Below are 20272 nucleotides of genomic sequence, written 5' to 3' on the forward strand. Positions count from 1 at the left end.
CAAGAGACAAAGTGGCAATGGGGGAATCACCCTGTTTCTGTTCATTCTAAATCCAGCCATTACCCTGTCTCAGGCCTTAAAAGCGAAACACACTGGCTCCGTCTAAGGCAGAGAATTGAGTTGGTGGAGAGGAGCATGGCAGTCTTCCTATTAGCGAAGCTGGAGATTTATTTCAGGCGATAAAGTCAAGTGAAACTAAATTTGGTAGCGTTACCTAGTGGCTGGAGGACACATGGTCCTTGACAAGTCCCCCTTGAGGTGGTAGAAAAACCATCTTCATTTGACTCTTGCTTCTTGCTTCTGAACAGCTAGATTCAGTAATCTTCAAGGCACATAAAAAGCAAAGGAAGCCATGTTGGTCTGTAATAATCCCCCCTCTTTAGATTGTTCTTTGCTTTTCGATCATGTTCATTTAATCCCTGTGTGTACAATGGCTGCACGTATTGGCGAAAGCAAGATGTGTGTCTGTCAGAGGCGGGGCCTTATCAGTGGTGGCGCCTCACGCAGCACAACAGCACAAAGTTCTCTGTGGGTTCCTGAGAGGCTCCCGAGGGGTGTGGCTGGTGCGTAGCTTCTTTAAAAAGCCCATAAAGTAGGCCCTTCATAAGTGTTCAAGGACACGCTGCAGGTGCTTGAGAGAGCAGCCCTCTGTACATACTCAGAGGTACTCTTGTTATAGAATAATTGCTTCTTTAAAGGGGCAAGTCAGAGGAAATGGTGCTAAATAGGCATGCTTTAGAAAATAAAATAAAATAGAAGACCCAACAGTAAGAGATTTTTTTTCTTACTTACACTGCCACGTAAGCAACCAACCCCCTGTTACATAACTACAATGGGTTGTGGGTTGAAGCTCTCTGTGTGTGGTTTTATTTAAAATATATTTTTTAAAATTCCTGTTTAAATTGGACAGCCATTGCTAGCCCATGGGCATAGCTCAGGGGGTCTTCACAGTAGTAACCCGAGAAATCCAGGAGTTAAAAAGGAAAACTGCGTCTCATTTGGGCTTCTGCTCCCTTTTAGGACAGGTGTCCCGAGTTCATTTTCCGCAGCTTGGCGGGCAAATTCTCATGATCTAACGCCGCTCCCAAGGTGAGCAAGGTTTGAGGCCTTTGCTGGAGTTCGAGGTTCCCGGTGGAGCGAGCCAGCAGCTCCGATTTGGTTTTGAAGGCTGCCGACATCAACTTCTCGCCCCCGTCTTCTGTGCCGCAGACGGAGGTGATCTGCTGGATTTTGAGCAGATCTCCCGTGCTACATGCTTTCTCCACGTTGCTGGAGCAAAGGCTGAGGACCCCTCTGTGGAGCTCCCGTTTCCCGGAGCAGATTTTCTGGAATTTGCTGGGGAGCCTGCTGCCCTTTTCTTCGAAAAAATCCAGGCCATCGAGGGAGGAGATCTTTTCCCTCCTGCTTCGGTTGCTCCCCGTAGGGGTGTTCAAAGGCGAAGGGAGAGAGAGGTTCTCTTCCTGCTCTTTCACGCTGTAGGGGGGAGTGGGGACTTCAAACGTTCCGTGGAACTGAGAGTAATCCACGCGGAAGAAACCATCTTCCAGCGACATCACAGGGAGGAACCGGTGGCCCCAGAGAACTTCATCTTCTGTGTAGGAAGTCCTGGCTTGGCACGTCATCCCTAAGAGACCAAGAGAAAGGATGTGGCTTAATTTTCAAAGTATGGTGGCATGGGAAAATGCTCTTTCCCCAGATCCCCGGCCCACTCCTGTGCTGGACAGCTCCTTTAATTCTTCCTACCTGAAGCAGAGGAATTTCTCAGGGAAACACCCCCCCCCCCAACCTCCAATTTTGGCTCTAGGATTTTAGGGGATCTTGCCGTAAGATCATAGAATTGTAGAGTTGGAAGGCAACACAAGGATCATCTAGTCTAACCCCCTGCAATGCAGGAATCTTTTGCCCAAGGTAGAGAAGAAGAAGAAGAAGAGTTTGGATTTGATATCCCGCTTTATCACTACCCGAAGGAGTCTCAAAGTGGCTAACATTCTCCTTTCCCTTCCTCCTCCACAACAAACACTCTGTGAGGTGAGTGGGGCTGAGAGACTTCAGAGACGTGTGACTAGCCCAAGGTCACCCAGCAGCTGCATGCGGAGGAGCGGAGATGCGAACCCGGTTCCCCAGATTACAAGTCTACCACTCTTAACCACTACACCACACTGGGTCAAACACTAGAGTTTGAACCCAAAACCCTGAGAATTGACAAGCAAGTGGGGCTTCTGTTGGCTTGGAGGTGCTGACAGCTGCCCAACCTTGCTACCCCCTGATCCCCTTCCTTTAAAAATAATAATAATTTTTTAATTCATTTTTGCGTTATACAATTAAATTCAAACAACAACAACAATAATAATCATAAATATATAGGATTCCCTAAATCCTCCAGCCCTCCATGGATTCCATTGTCAATCTTTTCCTACTGCATCTTATAATTTCTCAATTTTTCTTAAAAATCCATTTTTACCTTAGTTTCTAATACATGACAAGTGTTGCTAAAATCCTGCCAAAGTTTTTAGTTGTTTACAGTGTTCTCTTAAATAACTTATGATCCCTCCCCCCATTTCTTATTAAAGTTTCTATCTTCTTGGTTTCTGATTTCCCTGGTCATTTTCGCCATTTCTGCCTAGTCCAGGCATCCCCAAACTTCGGCCCTCCAGATGTTTTGGACTACAATTCCCATCTTCCCCGACCACTGGTCCTGTTAGCTAGGGATCGTGGGAGTTGTAGCCCAAAACATCTGGAGGGCTGCAGTTTGGGGATGCCTGATCTTGATCAACCATTCGTCTCTGGTCGGGATCTTCTTTCCACCTCTGGGCCGGTAGTATCCACGCTGCTGTCGTCACATACATGAATCATAGCTGCCAAGTTTTCCCTTTTCTCGTGAGGAAGCCTATTCAGCATAAGGGAAAATCCCTTTAAAAAAGGGATAACTTGGCAGCTATGACATGAATAATCTTTTCTTCTTCTTTGGTATCTCTTCATCTAGAATTCCTAGTAAAAAAGGCTTCTGGTTCACTGATCCCCTTCCACTGAACTCCTGTTCTTAGATCCTGACAAATTGCTGCTGTTTTCATCCGCTAACCCTTTCATGAGTTCTGGGCCCTAGACTAGGGTTGCCAGACTCAATAGAGGACAGGACTTCTGTGCCTTCAATTGCCCTGCTCTCTTTTGAGTCTGGAAACCTTAAAGAGAAACCAGCAGACCCTTTTTTTAATTTCCAAGCAAAGGGCGCTGCTTGCCGGGGCTGTTGCCGCCTGCCTGCCTGCCTGCCTGCCTGCCTGCCTGCCTGCCTGCCTGCCTGCCTGCCTTCCCTGAGCCAAGTGAGCAAGCACCGCCGCCAGTCCCCCGGAGCCCATAGGAACGCATTGATTCAATGCATTCCCACGGGAAACCGTGACTTGCAAGATGAATTTTTCGTAGGACGAATTGACTCCTGGAACGAATTAAATTCGTCTTGCGAGGTACCACTGTACAATTCTGTATTGAATTGTATGTTCCTGGTAAATTCCCCTTTAAACCCTCTTAAAAGAATAAACACACCACAATCTTGTGTAAAGTATATAAAAGAAGTTTACTCACATCATCAGTTCACAGTTGGATCTCTGAAAGCAGACTTAGTTACAAAGGATATACATGTGGATCTATCCCATATGGGGATAATCCCAGTGTCCTCTGTTGGCTAGAAAGCCAACAGAGCATTTCTAGCTAAAAAGCTGCTCCAACGACAGAGGAAGTAAAAGAAGAGACAGAGTGTGCTATGTGCCTTGTCCTTTGTTACCTGGGCAGGTAAGGTCACGCCCACCTCTAGTCACATGCAAAGGAAGTATGACCCAGCCAGGAGGAAACAGGAAGTTTTCAACTGGCTGGACCAAACATCCCCCCGCATGTCCACTCTAGGAAAACAAGGAATGTTGTACTTGACTGCTACTTATGTATCACATCCCACACCCTTTCCTTTCTAGTTTCAGCTAAACCCATGTGCGAATGCCACTCTTACAAGGGGCATCATCATCATCATCCTACCTTCCTATTCTCCCCCCCCCCCTGCAAAGATGCTATGCAAATCCATGAAGTACCTACTCTGTCGTTCATCTTCCCTGCTATTAGAGAACCCCCGGTTAATATGAGCTACTCGTGGAGACACAGCCCGAAGAAGAGTCTGCTGTAATATCCGATGGCAACAAATGACACTGAGTGATTGATGATCTAAGACCGCAGGAATCTTTGGGGAAGGGAAAAGACGTGTCTATCCTGTCGTTTGAGATTAGCATTGGCAGTAAAAAATATGGCTATTAGTGTGTCACATCCTATATTAAACATTCACCATATTATTAAGTAATAAATATACATATTAGGGAGAAATGCCCTGATCCAGAGAATGGAGTTTGCATATGTGGATCTGACATACTGGGTGTGCATCAGCCATACCTGCCAAGTTGCTGTCGGAGAAATAAGGGACCGGGCCGGAAGTAGCAGACTGGAAGTAGCGCTGCCGCCATTTTGGAACTGGGTGGAGCATGCTCAGAAGTGACTTTTGATGCTGCTTTGCCCAGTTCCAAAATGGCTGTCGCGCCAGAAGTCGCACTGCAGCCATTTTGGAACTGGGCAGAGCAGCATCAAAAGTCGCTTCTGAGCATGCTCTGCCCAGTTCCAAAATGGCCGCCACGCCAGAATAAACTGGGAAAAAACAAAAAATCCGTTTTTTCAGCTAGGAAAAGCTGGAAAAACAGGGATTTCCCGGGGAATACGGGAGACTTGGCAGCTATGGCATCAGCTTGTTTTGTGTGTATTTGTGTGTGTGCAAAATTGCATCCAGCAACTTGGAAATAACTGCATCAACGTATGTAGTTCCCCATTCTGATCCCTGCATAGAAAACTATGCACCAGTTTGTGCTGCTGGCGTTATCCATTGGTACAACAGTGCGCAAAGCAGCCCGTCCGTCTCTTCTGCGATTCTCAGGATTGGCGTGATAAAGGCATGCTTAGCTTCGCCTGAGCAATTGCCCGAAAGCCCTTTCTGCTCGAAGAAGACTAAGTCCCTTCTGAGCTGGGCATACGCCAAGATGAAAAATAATTATAACTACAAAATTAACAACATTAATAAATTCCGCACTCAGGCAGCCCTAATCCCGTGCCGAGAAAAGCTCTGTGGGGTGATCTGTATAAATCATGCAAATCAAACCTATTTTAATATCTCCCCTTGCTTTGCTTAATGCCTGCTCTTATATTGTACGCTTATCTGTTTTGTGCATAGGCCGCTTCTTATGAAGCATCTTGAATTGAATCCGTGATACAATTAAAACATACATAAAACAATCACACTTGTAATAACAATTAAAAACCTTTGCATATTTAGGGGGTGGGGGGAACACCACACAACTTCAAATCCAATTCAGATTCCGACTGTTATAAAAATATCTGCTTGGAATGCTTGTTGAGAAAGGAAAGCATTTAACAGCTGTCAAAAATACAAAAGAAACCGCATAACATAGCAGTTTTATTTTAGATGATGTGTTGTTTTATTTTGCACGGTTTCGAAAAAAAACTATCTTGCATAATTTAGACTCCAATCTTATACGCCAGGTGTGGGGAACCTCTAGCCCCCTCCCCAGATGTTGCTGAACTACAACTCCCATCATCCCTGGCCATTGGCCATGCTTGTGGGGGCTGATGGGAGTTGTAGTTCAGCAACATCGGGAGGACCAGAGGTTCCCCACACCTGCCATACATACTGACTTGGGAGTAAGTCTTATTGAACTCAATGGGACTTATTTCTGAGTGCACAGGATTGCACCGTTATCCTGAATTGTGGATAAGCAGGATGAGGAGCTATGAATGTTGTTTAGCTACCTCCCTGGCTTCTGCTTCCAGTAAGGCATTGCCTACATGCCTTCAGGTGTGCCTTCATATCCTGAGGGCTCAAAGTTTGCTTTTAAAAAAAAGAAAAAGAAAGAAACTCTGATTCTCAGGGAGCTACATTCTGAGTCCCGAACCCTGCTCTGTGCCCCTGCAAAACTGCAATATTCACAGGAACCTAAGTCTGTCTTAAGTCCCACTGCAACGTTGTCACAAAAAGCCTTCCCCTAAAAGCTGCCCTAAACAGCTATGGTTAGAACTACAGGGCTGGACTCAAAGGTAAGGTATAGGTAAAGGTAAAGGGACCCCTGACTGTTAGGTCCAGTCGCGGACGACTCTGGGGTTGTGGCGCTCATCTCGCTTTACTGTCTGAGGGAGCCGGCGTACAGCTTCCGGGTCTTGTGGCCAGCATGACTAAGCCGTTTCTGGCGAACCAGAGCAGCGCACGGAAATGCCGTTTACCTTCCCGCCATTTATCTACTTGCAATTTTAATGTGCTTTCAAACTGCTAGGTTGGCAGGAGCTGGGACCGAGCAACGGGAGCTCACCCCGTCGTGGGCATTTGAACCGCCGACCTTCTGATCGACAAGCCCTAGGCTCTGTGGTTTAGACCACAGTGCCACCCACATCCCAGGGGGACTCAAAGGTAGCCCCACTGAAATCCTTCGGACAAGTTAGCCATGGTACCGATTTCAGCGGGACTAGCTAACACAGGCATAGGCAAACTCGGCCCTCCAGATGTTTTGAGACTACAATTCCCATCATCCTTGACCACTGGTCCTGCTAGCTAGGGATGATGGGAGTTGTAGTCCCCAAACATCTGGAGGGCCGAGTTTGCCTATGCCTGAGCTAACATCTCTGCCTTCAGGAGACAGGAAGGGCAGCATATGACTTTACAAAGGGGGGCAAGAGCGAGCAAATAAGAGCTAAGTTTGCACAGTTCATCCATCAGTTCTGTTTCCTATGGAGGTAACAAATCACCTGCTGTTCCATCTGGTGACAGTCAGTCTCCAGGCGGCCTTTATTGACTTTGCTAGATTTGCTTATGTGCTTTCCATTAACCCCCTTTTAACTGCCACATTCAGCCGGGCGGTTCTGAAGGTTGCAAGACGCATAATGGAGAAGGATGCTCTCGCGAGCGGACGCGGAGTGCACATTAAGATAAAACATCAGGAAAGCCTTTCTCCGTCTTCGTGCATGCTCAGGGGTTTTGTTCAAGCCCAAGAGCTGGTTCTGAATAGTAGAGAACACGGGGGACGTCTGAACACAGAGGCCCTGCAGAGGAATCATAGCCAGCTCTTCCTCCTGCTGCTCAGCCCCACAATTCTCCTAGGATTTAGGAGACAAGGGCTATGGTCATGCCATGCCAATCTCCAAGCAGTGAGAAGCTCTTGGGGTTCCAAGGGTTTGGTTTCCATGGAACAGAGGTCAGCAGAGATTGTGGAGTCTTTAGGATATATTGACTGGGAGTGGCCGCTGCGACCATATAACACTGGTCCTGAAAGACCTACATTGGCTCCCAGCATGTTTCCGAGCACAATTCAAAGTGTTGGTGCTGACCTTTAAAGCCCTAAACAGCCTCGGCCCAGTATACTTGGAGGAGCATCTCCACCCCATCGTTCAGCCCAGACACTGAGGTCCAGCTCCGAGGGCCTTCTGACGTTTCCCTCCCTGCGAAAAGTGAGGTTGCAGGGAACCAGGCAGAGGGCCTTCTCGGTAGTGGCGCCTGCCCTGTGGAATGCCCTCCCATCAGATGTCAAGGAAATAAACACCTATCTGCAGTGGTTTTTTTCTGGGGGTTCTCGGGAGTACGCATACTCCTAAACATTTTGTGAATCTAAGTTTGACCTCATTGAGGGGCAGTATTTCAATATGAGTGGGAAAATGAGAGTACCCCTAAACATTTTCTTTAAAGAAAAAAAAAGCACCGGCTAACTGACTTTAGAAGACACCTGAAGGCAGCCCTGTATTGGGAAGTATTTAATGTCTGATGTTTTATCGTGTTTTTAATATTATGTTGGGAGCTGCCCAGAGTGGCTGGGGAAACCCAGCCAGATGGGCGGGGTATAAATAATAAATTATTATTATTGCAATTATAATATTGTCTTATTTACACATGTTTGCAACCTGAGCATATTATAGAGGGCATAGCTGCCAAGTTATCCCTTTTTTAAAGGGATTTTCTCTTATGCTGAATAGGCTTCCTCGCGAGAAAAGGGAAAACTTGGCAGCTATGATAGAGGGGCTCTCAGCATTTACGTCTCCAAAATCTTGCTCCTTCATCCACCGCATGTTTGGATGCAGCACAAATCAAGCATGTCTCTGTCTCTAGCTTCCCGGCCTGCCATCTGCCCGGTTCTCTCACACAATACACTCCTTTTGTTCTCTCTACCTGGTAGTTAGGTGATGATGGAGAGGAAGGCCTAGAAGGTACCACCACTTAGTGGTAGCTCTTGCAGCCTAGCCCATACTTTTGGGGATGATGATGAGGACACTTAAACGGCCTGCTAAGACAATGTCTTGCACTACCATCTACGGACCCACAGCTTTTACAACCTCAGAGCCCCCCAGAGATCCTGAAGCAGTTGATTAATTCTTACACAACAAAAAACCCTCAACAAAAAGCCATCAGCATATATAAATCTTTGTTATTAACAAACCAATCTGATTTACAGGTATTGAGGGAGGATTGGGATAAAGCAGGCACCCCCAAACTTCAGCCCTCCAGATGTTTTGGACTACAATTCCCATCTTCCCCGACCACTGGTAAGGGTCTCCTAACAACTCTCAGCAGCACCATTAGCAAACTACAGCTCCCAGGATTCGTGTGGCAGAAGAGTGCTTTAAATGTAGGGTGTGAATGTGGCCAAGGGCTGTGTATATATATTTAAAGCACACACACACCCCGAAAAATATTGGGGACTGTAGTTTACCCCTCACAGTGTTACAATTCCCAGCACCCAATATTTGTTTTCTTAGGGGTGGGCAATTTGCTTTAAATGTATTCCTTCCCAGCAGTGTCAAGCCTTTACACCACCCACCTTTTAGTGTGGAGGTTAGCTATACACAAAAACAGCTTAAACAGCTGAACCTGCTGTTCCCCCCAGGTGGGAGAACCTTTCCCCAGCCTTTGGACCACATCATCTCATGAACAATCTTTGAGCAAGTGTCTTCTTCTATGGCGATCACTTGTAGCCGAGTAAGATTGTCTTCCATAAACACGGTTCTAACAGTAGGTTCGTAAGCGCCTGTGGAGGCCAATTCTGGATCCACACATCCTTCCACAGTGGGGGACATAGGTTTCCAAGTGGGAGTTGATCACTGTGAGGGTTTGCCAAATGTGCCTTCCTCTTAGCATGTTTCTCCCTTTCGTCCTGAGTTCAAGCATCTTCAAAGCCCATTACACCTTTGGTAAAGGCTGTTCTCCAATTGGAGCGCTCACAGGCCAGTGTTTATACTACGTATTTTTAGATTTGCCTTGAGAGAGTCTTTAAATCTCTTTTGTTGACCACCAGCATTACGCTTTCCATTTTTAAGTTCGGAATAGAGTACTTGCTTTGGAAGACGATCATCAGGCTTCCGCACAACATGAACAGCTGAACCTGCTGTTCCCCCAGGTGGACCTTTGGACCACATCATCTCATGAACAATCTTTGAGCAAGTGTTGGATGTCACTGGTAGGCGGGGCCAGGGGAAAAGGGGGTGGAGCAATAGGTGTGACTCTTACCTCGGTACAGGAAGCTACATTCCAGCCATATGGAAGCCAGGTGTTTCTATAGCCCCCACCCTCCTGCCTTGCCAATATTTTCATCTTCCATGCAGGCAAGGAAGATGCATTATCACAGATCAAAAATACAGTCTGGCCAGGGAAAAGTGCTTGAAGGAGGGTGCAGAGCAGGCCAGGGAGAGATCTAGGGAAGAGAGGGATAGCCCAGAGTTTCCCTATAGGGCTGCACTCTGCCTGGGGGCTGGAGGCTCCCTGCACCTGATTTAAGACGTGTAAATTACGCTCGACGTTAGATTTGATTAACGTATAATTTCCCATTTAAAATGTCAAATGACACTTACGCAGCAAGGATGGTTGGGCTGGAATGCATCCACAAAATTAATTGAGCTTCTCGTGCCTTTGACATTCAGCTACTGAACTGTGTTTTTCAGGACTTGGACGAAAACGGCAGGAGAATCCTTTGCCAAGCAAATATTCCCTTTGCTTGGATTTGTGCTGTATTCCTCATACACTCGGTAAGTGGCATAGCGGCTAATGTATTGTACTTGGATCAAGGCGCAAATCCCTACTCAGCTGTGGGTGATCTTGGGCTGCGAGCCCTACTTTGCAGGGCTGTTCTTGTGAGGCTAAAATGGGTGGTGAGGGCAGGGAGGAAACAATGGGCCTTACTCTGAGCTTGCTGGGAAAAGAGTGGGACAAAAGTATAATAAATAAGTACACCCACTCTTTCCCTTCATTTGCTCTGCTAACTCTGGTTAGTTGATGAGGCCCAACAATATTGCCCATATTATCAAGGGCTCATTTCCCTGTGTGCTCACTAATATTATAGGACAGGGGTCAGCAAACTTTTTCAGCCCCACTGTCCCTCAGACCTTGTGGGGGGCCGGACTATATTTTGGAAAAAATATGAACTAATTCCTATGCCCCACAAATAACCCAGAGATGCTTCTTAAATAAAAGGACACATTCTACTCATGTAAAAACACCAGGCAGGCCCCACAAATAACCCAGAGATGCTTCTTAAATAAAATGACACATTCTACTCATATAAAAACACCAGGCAGGCCCCACAAATAACCCAGAGATGCTTCTTAAATAAAAGGACACATTCTACTCATGTAAAAACACCAGGCAGGCACCACAAATAACCCAGAGATGCATTTTAAATAAAAGGACACATTCTACTCATGTAAAAACACACAGATTCCCGAACCATCCGCGGGCCGGATTTAGAAGGTGATTGGGCCGCATCCGGTCCCCGGGCCTTAGTTTGGAGACCCTGTCATAGGATCATAAATGTCAGAGGATGATGTCTAAGAACTGGAGGAAGGAGCCTTATAAGCCATCTAGTCTACTCCCTCGCTCGATGCAGGAGAGCCAAAGAGTTAAAGCACCCCCAAGGCACAGCCACCACCTGCTAAGAAAAGCTTTTCAAAGGCCAAATGGGGGATAGTCCATCTATCTTCCTATATACATAGAAATGTAAGGCTGTTGTCATGTTCCAATAGGTGGCCACATCAGCTCCAACATGATCACAGGATATCAGGTGGCCTAGGCTGCAGCTGTATTCATTGGAGGGGGAAGCACCTCCCCATTTAAAAGTGGTTGTGGGGATAGGCAATAGGATGGGTGAGGTGTAAAGGTAAGGTGGGTTTGGCCAATGTGGGGGCTTGGTGGGTAGGCAGAGTTGGCGAGCAGAGTGAGGAGCGATGGTAGCCCCTGGTGAAGCAATAAATAAGAAATGACTGTGCAAGTCAGCTGACTTATATTAAAGTCAGTGCTGTTTAAATTTCAAATATTGAATTTTTTAAAAAAGATTGAATTTTAAAAAACACCACCACCATGAGGGACATGTCAGTGGAAGAGCATTTTGTAGATTAGCAGTCAAAATCTAACGATTGGGAAGTCTAGTAGCTAATGACCACAGAGCTGCAAATTTCTAGATAGGCAGGCTTTGACCATAGAAATGTAACTGGTGGAGAGAGGGCTCTGTGTGATGTCATTTCCCCTGCTTCCAGTGGCGGGAGGAAATGGGAGATATAAAGCCTTCTCCTCCTCTGTCTGTCTGTCTTTCTGTTTCTCTCTCTTTCTTTCTCACAATATCTTTGATGCAGACGGATATCTATCTGTACTCTCCCTGAGCGCAGACTCCATTTCTGTATTTAACTATGGCTGTTGAAACCAAGAAGTATTTTTTACCTGCAAAATTTTGCTGTTGCCTTTGCTGTGTTCCCGTGCAAGACTGTCAAGTACCGGTAAGTAAGCAATATATTTTAAGCTTACTTTTATAAGTTGTTGCCTAATTCTTTTATTAAGAGGGAAACAAAGGGGAAGCCAACTTATTTTGTTAGCTGGGACCAGCTCATAAAATGAAAGGCTTCTCAGCACAGTTTCATAGAATCATAGAATCATAGAGTTGGAAGAGACCACAAGGGCCATCCAGTCCAACCCCCTGCCAAGCAGGAAACACCATCAAAGCATTTCAGTCTCCTATATTCTGCTGCCAAGCATCAGGTTTTAATACTCCACTTAACCCCCACACCCATGGGAGGGATAAATTGCAACTAATATATCCTCTCCTACCCATTGATAAACCATCCCACACATTTTGCTTGCCTAGCTGGCTTTAGAGCTGCTGCAACTTCACACAGAACAGTTTTCAAAGGCAGTGCAGCAGGGAGACTGGTGCCGAACTTGAAAGCTAGTCCTGGGGCTGAGCTGGCGGATTCTCCAATTGACACCTGAGGTGGGCTGGCTCAAATTAAGCCCTGGAATAACGTGAGGCCGCTCTTTGCTTCCCTATCCCAATAGAACAGGACCTCTCCTCTTTCAAGAACTGTAAATGAGAGCTCTTTAAAAGAGAAATCCACTTATCTCCAGCGCTGTGCTGTACAGTACAGAACCAAGGCTCATTACTATAGCGCCAGAGGGGGAAGTCACATCATTAATTTCTCTGTAACCATCACATTTGCTAGACTTTTCCCTCTGAAGCAGATAGGCCTCCAGGCTAAACACACAGAGGAATGGGGAGCCTCCGACAACTAGGGTGCCCTACTTTTCTAACAGAAGCCAGGGCTCCCTTTCTTCCTCGCTTCTTGAGAGCGCCAGGGCAGAAGAAGAGTGGCAGCCATCCAGCTAGCTTGCGATGATGAAAACACCTGATTCAATGGGCAGAACCAGGAAAGGACTTTTCTTGGAGAGCCGGCAGAAGCTGGACACGTTTTTTTGGTGGGTTAAGAAGAAGCGGAGAACGGATGTTTGTTTTCTGGCGAACTTCTAGGGCCACAAACACAGCACCCCTTTAAAGCAATATACGGCAATACCACTGAAGTGCCACATAAAGACAAAACAACTGTCATTTCTTCAGGGTGCTGAGAGCTCTTAGGAGGACCCCATTCCCCTCACAGAGCTACAATTCCCAGAGTGGTTTAACAGCCAACCCCTTTTCCCAGGGAACAGTGGGATGGAGAAGCTGTGGCCCTCCAGATGTGGCTGGACTCCAGTTCCCATCAGCCCCAGTCAGCATGGCTAGTGGTCTGGGATAGAATCACAGAATTGTGGGGCTGAAAGGGACCGTGATGGTCATCTAACCCCCAGAAATGCAGGAATCTCTCTGCCCAACATGGGGCTCGAACTCACAACCCTGAGATTAAGAGTCTCATGCTCGACTGGCTGGGCTAACCATGGGATATGTATTCTGGCAGCACCTGAAAGCCCACAGGTGCCCCCCCATCTTTGCACTATGTAAATCATTATTATTACTAGCTGGCCCTGCCACGCGTTGCTGTGGCATTCTTTGTTAAATGGTGGGTCAGAGTCCCCCCTTCAGATTCCCCAGACCGTCAGAGTCCCCCCTGTGTTATGTTTAGATAGGGGCATACCTGTGTCTCCCCACACTCTGTAGCGACCCATCACAGGGAAGGTCTTAGTTATCCCTGTCACCTATTGACAGACCCCCCCCATCCCAATCAGGGAAGAACTTACCTATCCGTGTCCTCCATTTTGACCCCCGCAACGGATATGTTTGTCCGTTGTTTGTTGGCTGTCCACTGGAGGGCGCAATTTTTTGACCACAAATCCAGGTTTTTACCTGTGTTAGGTGTGTCAGCTGGTCAGTGTAAGTGCATGATTACCTGCTCTCATGTGACTCTGAGGTTGTGGCCAAATTTCAGGACGATCGGGTAAGTGCTTGTGGGAGAAAAGTGGGGAATAACACACATGCACCTTCACCATTTTTATACATATAGATTATTATTACTACTACTACTACTACTATTATTACTATTATTATTATTATTCAGCACTGTACCTGTAGTTTCGACGATGCCTTCCAGGATAACGACAATCTCGAACTGCTCGCTCCGTAGTGATCTCTGCGAGAGGGCAAAAAAGGGGCTCTTTTCGTTGATTTCATGGCAGATGGTGAGAGGAGAGACGAGGAACAGTTGGTCGGCCCCAGTTCCGAATCCAACATCGAGCTCGCATTGGTCTAGTGGCAGGAATTCACCTTCTGGCGTCTGTCGTGACTAAAGAGAGCGAGAGCGAGAGAGACGTCCCACTGAGTCGAGAGCAAATCTTACAGCAGCAAAATGATAGGAACTTTCTCGGGGTGCCTGAATGGAGCACCTTGCAAGCTGCGGACACTCCATTGGAATTTAAGCTGAGAGAGAGGGAGGGGATTTTGAGTGGGGTGAGCTGAACCTGGGTCTGGGTGAGATCAGGGTGCAAGACTCTCTCAGGCAAATCAATGGTAATCCACACCTTCATGGCGGAAGAGCAAACTCGCCCAATCAGCCAGAGGACTGGTCTGGGTTTCTCCCTCCAAAAGGGGTGAGGGGGAATCATACTGAGCTGTGTGCCAGTGGCCGGTGAGAACAGAGGAGGGCAATTTGGTGTCCAGGGCAGCTGTCTACCAGCTCCATCTGGTACGGAGACTGAGACCCTACCTGCCCACGGACTGTCTCGCCAGAGTGGTGCATGCTCTAGTTATCTCCTGCTTGGACTACTGCAATGCGCTCTACGTGGGGCTACCTTTGAAGGTGACCAGGAAGCTACAACTAATCCAGAATGCGGCAGCTGGACTGGTGAATGGGAGTGGCTGCCGAGACCACATAACACCGGTCCTGAAAGACCTACATTGGCTCCCAGTATGTTTCCGAGCACAATTCAAAGTGTTGGTGCTGACCTTTAATGCCCTAAACTGCATTGGCCCTGTATACCTGTATACCTGAAGGAGCGCCTCCACCTCAAACATTCAGCCCAGACACCGAGGGCCTTCTGGCGGTTCCCTCACTGCAAGAAGTGAGGTTACAGGGAACCAGGCAGAGGGCCTTCTTGGTGGTGGCGCCTGCCCTGTGGAACGCCCTCCCATCAGATGTCAAGGAAATAAACAACTATCTGACATTTGAAGGCAGCCCTGTATAGGGAAGTTTTTAGTGTTTGATGATTTATTGTATTTTTAATATTTTGTTGGGAGCCACCCAGAATAATAGGGGCAACCCAGTCAGATGATGATGATAATTAGTATGATTACAACTCCCATTATGCCTGCCTCTTCAATACCTTCTTCCATGGTGAGCCTCGGAACTGCCATTTTAACATTCCACAACTGCCTGCAGTCGCAATGCTACAAGGGGAGGCATTGTGGGAAATATATATGGTGGTTAGCTCTCATTCCTGGTCACCCAAGGCCGTTGCCTGTCAGCACGGGACCTGCCTGCTAGCTGAAGAACATGCATATGATTTACAAACTTAATCCTGGCCACCACAATCTGCCAAACCGCATTTCTAAAACCCCTGCTTGATTTCCTTCTCCCTTCCAATCCATTTTCCTTTTGTGTCGTGTCTTTTTAAATTGCAGGCCTGAGGGCAGGGGCTGCCTTTGTCTCCCGGCACACCATCACCTGTAAGCTTCTCTGTGACTGAAGAACGGAGTTAAATAAAGTAGGGAAGGGCACCCAGCTGTGCTGATTAAGTCAGCCATTGGCAAACTCGACCCTCCAGGTGGTTTGGGACTACAACTCCCATCATCCCTAGCTAACAGGGCCAGTGGATGATGGGAATTGTAGTCTCAAAACATCTGGAGGGCCAAGTTTGCCTATGCCTGGATTAAGTGTTGCAATATTTGTTTTCCATCACTAGGAAAAGCAACAGTTCTGGGAATTGTTATTTCTGGATGGGCGATTCTGCTCTCTCTTTTGTTTTGGCACGTCATGGACACATTCATAGAGGAATAGTGATGGATTTACACTGGCCTGTAGCAGATAGCTCAGTCCGTAGAAGATGAGCCTTGTAATCTTAGGGTTGTGGGTTCGAGCACCACGTTGAGCCAAATGATTCCTGCATTCCCGGGGGCTGGGCTAGATGTCCCTTGGGGTCCCTTCCTATTCTATAATTCTATGTCCACACATCACTCCACTTCATTAGTTGTCCTGCAATGCTTCTCATGCAATACCACATTATTGCCATGGGAAGGGATCTTCTTGAGCTGTAGGGCAACAAACAAAAGCAGGACAAAAAGAAAAGAAAAGACCTAACTCTAACCCCTTGCAAAAAACCAACAACCCTATAACAAGAAAGAAGATTCCACCTAACATTAGAAAGAACTTCCTGACAGTAAGAGCTGTTCGGCAGTGGAATTTGCTACCAAGGAGTGTGGTGGAGTCTCCTTCTTTGGAGGTCTTTAAGCAGAGGCTTGACAGGCGTATGTCAAGAATGCTTTGATGGTGTTTCCTGCTCAGCAGGGGGTTGGACTGGATAGCCCTTGTGGTCTCTTCCAACTCTACGATTCTATGATTCTAACATTTGTGGCTTTAAAACGTTAGGGGATTTCGGCAGGAATTCTCAGGGCAGTTATGTCTGCTCCGAAACTTTCGCAGGCACAAACAATATTGCAGGGGGCATCACTTAGAACCATCGTGATATTATCATGGACAAGGCTGCCTGGAAGAACCTGATTGGATGCCTGCCCTGCCCTGCCCTGCCCCTTCCCCACTCCCAACCACCCCCAGGGAAGGAATTACAACACACGTGTTTGCGTGGCTAGAAGCAATTTTCTGGACTGTGGTGGCTGCTGGGGGAAAAGGCAGACATTGCGGCTGTCTGGTGCATTACTGGTAATTAGCGGAGGGATGGGGAATTAGCAAGGTGTCGGAAGCAGATATGGGCTGAATCATCTTAAAAAGGGAAGAGAGAAATCAAATGAAAATGAACGTGCAGAACGACAGCTGTGATATACGAGATTCCTTGCAAGCGGCGCTGTTTTTCAGGGTGCCGAAACGTCACCCTGAACGCCTCCCTTGTTCTCTTATAATGGCAATGGCATCCACCTGAGAGGTGCCGGAACCAGGTACCGGTGAGTTTGGGCTGGAAACCCACCCCCCCCGCTTGCAAGACATTTGATCAAATAAACAAAAAAGCATCTTGTGGACCTTAAAGCGTCTGTTCTGGACGCACCCAAACACTGCAATCTGCTCCCCAAACGCCTCTCCATTTTCCTTCCCTTTGCCAGGAAAGCACCAGCATGCCTTGCCGACCTGAATTAGCCAGACATGTGTCCCCTGATTTGCTCACTGTCATCTTTATGAGCCAACATGTCAATCCTCGCTCCTGCTCAAAAATCACGGTGCAATTCGCCTGCTAACCGAATGTGATGTTCTGTGCCCGAATGGGCAAGGCTCCTTTAATAATATTATTCCTGACCCACGTTGCGCATGCACACCCTGCCCCGCCGAGGGAACTGGGCGGTCAAAGGGCTTTTGGAAAGGCTCCCAGAAAGCATGGTTCATTTGAGGCTGACAATAAGACAGGAGCGGAGAGGTTCAAGCTGCAGAAGGGATGGCAAGCGAGGCCTACTGGCCGTGACGGCAATGCTCTCTGGCAGCATTGCTTCTGAAACTGCAGGAGGGGGAGAAGGCTCTTGCTTGTTGGTTTCCTACAGCCATCTGGCGAGTCATTGTGAGAACAGGATGCTGGACTAGATGGGACATTGGCCTGACACACACACACCCCAAATGAGAATTGGAAATGGAGGAAAGGAAATTATTAAGCATCGTTTTGTGTGAATGGCTCCATAGGATCGGGTCTATAATAATGCAACGTCGAAAAAAGAAATATGGCAAATAAAGACAAAAGAAAACCCCTTTCTGAGCAATGTGACTAATCAGAGGATGTTTAAAGCTATTTAGCACAGGAATGAGGAAGCTCAGGGCAGGGCAGAAATGACAGCCCTCCAGAGCTCAGTCTGGCCCTTGAGACTCTCGCCAGAAAACATCCCTCTCACCAGCCTGGCTAGATTATGGAGCGTTGAATTTTTCAGCTTTCAAATTCCCCCAGTGAGGGGTGCTAAGAAAGATGTGGGTTAAACCACAGAGCCTAGGCCTTGCCAATCAGAAGGTCGGCGGTTCGAATCCCTGTGATGGGGTAAGCTCCCATTGTTCGGTCCCTGCTCCTCCCAACCTAGCAGTTCGAAAGCATGTCAAAGTGCAAGTAGATAAATACCGGTAGCTACCTCTCCGGCAGGAAGGTAAATGGCGTTTCCGTGCGCTGCTCTGGTTCGCCAGAAGCGGCTTTGTCATGCTGGCCACATGACCTGGAAGCTGCACGCCGGCTCCCTCGGCCAATAACGCGAGATGAGTGCCGCAACCCCAGAGTCGGTCACGACTGGACCTAATGGTCAGGGGTCCCTTTACCTTTAAGAAGTTGTAACACGACTTGTGAATATTTTGGCAAAACGAGTCCCGAGTCCCGTGGAGGAGAAGCAGAGGGCAGCCTAGGCATTGGATACGGCAATGCTAGGATAGTTCAGGAAATGCTTTGAGGCTCACAGTGGGTGAGTAAGCATTATATTTCCTTCCCCACGTTAACAAAATGCAGCTGCACAGATACCTGCATCTGTTTGCCTGTAGGAGGAAAATCAGGTTAGCGGAGGCCATTTTCAGCATGGTGGCGCGGCTGGGGAACCTGAGGGGTGAAGGGGCCCAACCTTTCTCTTCAAATCTGTGGAAAACTGCAGCCTCCAAGAAAGTGCCTTTTGTAAAAAGGGGGGGGGGGAAATGGAAACATTGAGGAGAAGAAAACTCTGTGTGACTCAGCATCGCGGGCAATTTGGCCCTGAGGAACAGAGCAATGAGTAAGGCACGGTGAACGAGGCATGAGAAGAAGAAAAGGAGTGAGAATGTGGTATAAAGAAGACTTCAGAAAGCCAGTGCCCTCTGGATATTTTGGACTATAATGCCCTGTCAGACCCAGCCAGCAGACAAGGGCATTTCTGTGTGTGTGTGTGTGTGTTCTGACAAGCGAGTTAATAAGGCTTTGGCACCTCTAGGAGGAGGTGATGGCTGAAGTGTTGTTGCCAGAGCTTCTGATTATTTCCCGTAATTAAATCCGATTTCAGTGATCTAGGTTTTCAAAAGGGAAGGCCTCTTGGATCTGAGAGGGTCACATCCCCTCCAACATTCCTCTGATGAAAATTGGCTTGATGATGTTGTTGTTGTTGTTGTTGTTTGAATTTATATACAGTACCGTCCTATACCCGGGGGGTCTCAGGGTGGTTCACAGAATAAAATCAAGATATAAAACCACAAAATACCTAATGAAAATGAAAACAGCAACCCAATACCTCTCTCCCCACAAAAAAACACATTTTAAAAGGGCATAGGATATAAATTGGATCAACCAAAGACCTGCTTAAAAAGTTTTTCCCTGGTGCTTAAAGGTGTATAATGAAGGTGTCAGGTGAACTTCCCTGGGGAGAGCATTCCACAGATGGGGAGCCACTGCAGAGAAGGCCCTTTCTCATGTTGCAACCCTCCGGACCTCTCGAGGAGGCACACGAAGGAGGGCCTCAGAAGATGATCTCAGGGTCTGGGTAGGTTTATATGGAAAGAGGCGGTCCTTGAGGTAAGGGGTTCTGAGCCTTTTAATAGAACGCCTCACATACCATCGGCAACTAATCAAAGGAATCTCCAAAAAGGATACCTTTGACACAATCTGGTCTCCCCTTTTCTCTTTTATTGAAGAAGAGCAGAGTATTTTAATGCCACCATCATCACAGAGGTGTCTGTGGAGGGGATATATTGATTGAAAATGTATTGTATTGTAACTTTTGAATAATTGTTTTTTGAATTAAGAAAAGAAAATAGGGACCTGTCGTATTCAATAATAATAATGATGATAATAATAATAATAATAATAATAATAATAATTTTATACCCAGCCTATTTGAATGGGTTGCCCCAGCCACTCTGGGCAGCTTCCAACATATATAAAAACACAATAAAACAAATCTTTTTTAAAAAGCTTCCCTATACAGAGCTGCCTTCAGACATCTTTTAAAGACTGTATAATTACTTATCCCCTTGGCTTGGGGGGAGGGGTCGCATAACTCCATACCTTCCAGCATTTCTCTGATGAAAACAGAGACGTCCTAAGGAAAAGCAGGACATTCCAGGATCAAATCAGAAACTGGGACAGCATCTGTAAATAATCTGGGACCGTCCCCGGAAAATAGGGACACTTGGAGGGTCTGCAGCAGACAGGCATACTCTCCAATTGCACTGATTCAATAATTTCCACATTAGTGATTTGGGCATGAGTGCCAATCCTGCTTCGTCAAGAAACAGTACCATACCATACATGCTGATATTAATAGTGGCATCCATTCAGTCATACTCAGAGCAGACCCACTGCAAT

General features: G+C 47.0%; 1 protein-coding gene across 1 annotated transcript in view; it reads right to left on the reverse strand.

Annotated features, from left to right (window-relative positions):
- Positions 1-949: 949 nt before the first annotated feature.
- Positions 950-20272, reverse strand: part of LOC118094798 (G protein-activated inward rectifier potassium channel 1-like) — a 28699-nt gene continuing 9376 nt past the window's right edge. Inside the window, exons 2-3 of the mRNA XM_035135476.2 lie at positions 13890-14106; positions 950-1624 (exon numbers count right to left, since the gene is read on the reverse strand). Of these exons, the coding sequence (XP_034991367.2) occupies positions 1017-1624; positions 13890-14106 (825 nt within the window). The 3' untranslated portion in view covers positions 950-1016. The remainder of the gene's footprint in view (positions 1625-13889; positions 14107-20272) is intronic.

Source organism: Zootoca vivipara, chromosome 13, assembly GCF_963506605.1.
Source record: "Zootoca vivipara chromosome 13, rZooViv1.1, whole genome shotgun sequence".
NCBI lineage: Eukaryota > Metazoa > Chordata > Lepidosauria > Squamata > Lacertidae > Zootoca > Zootoca vivipara.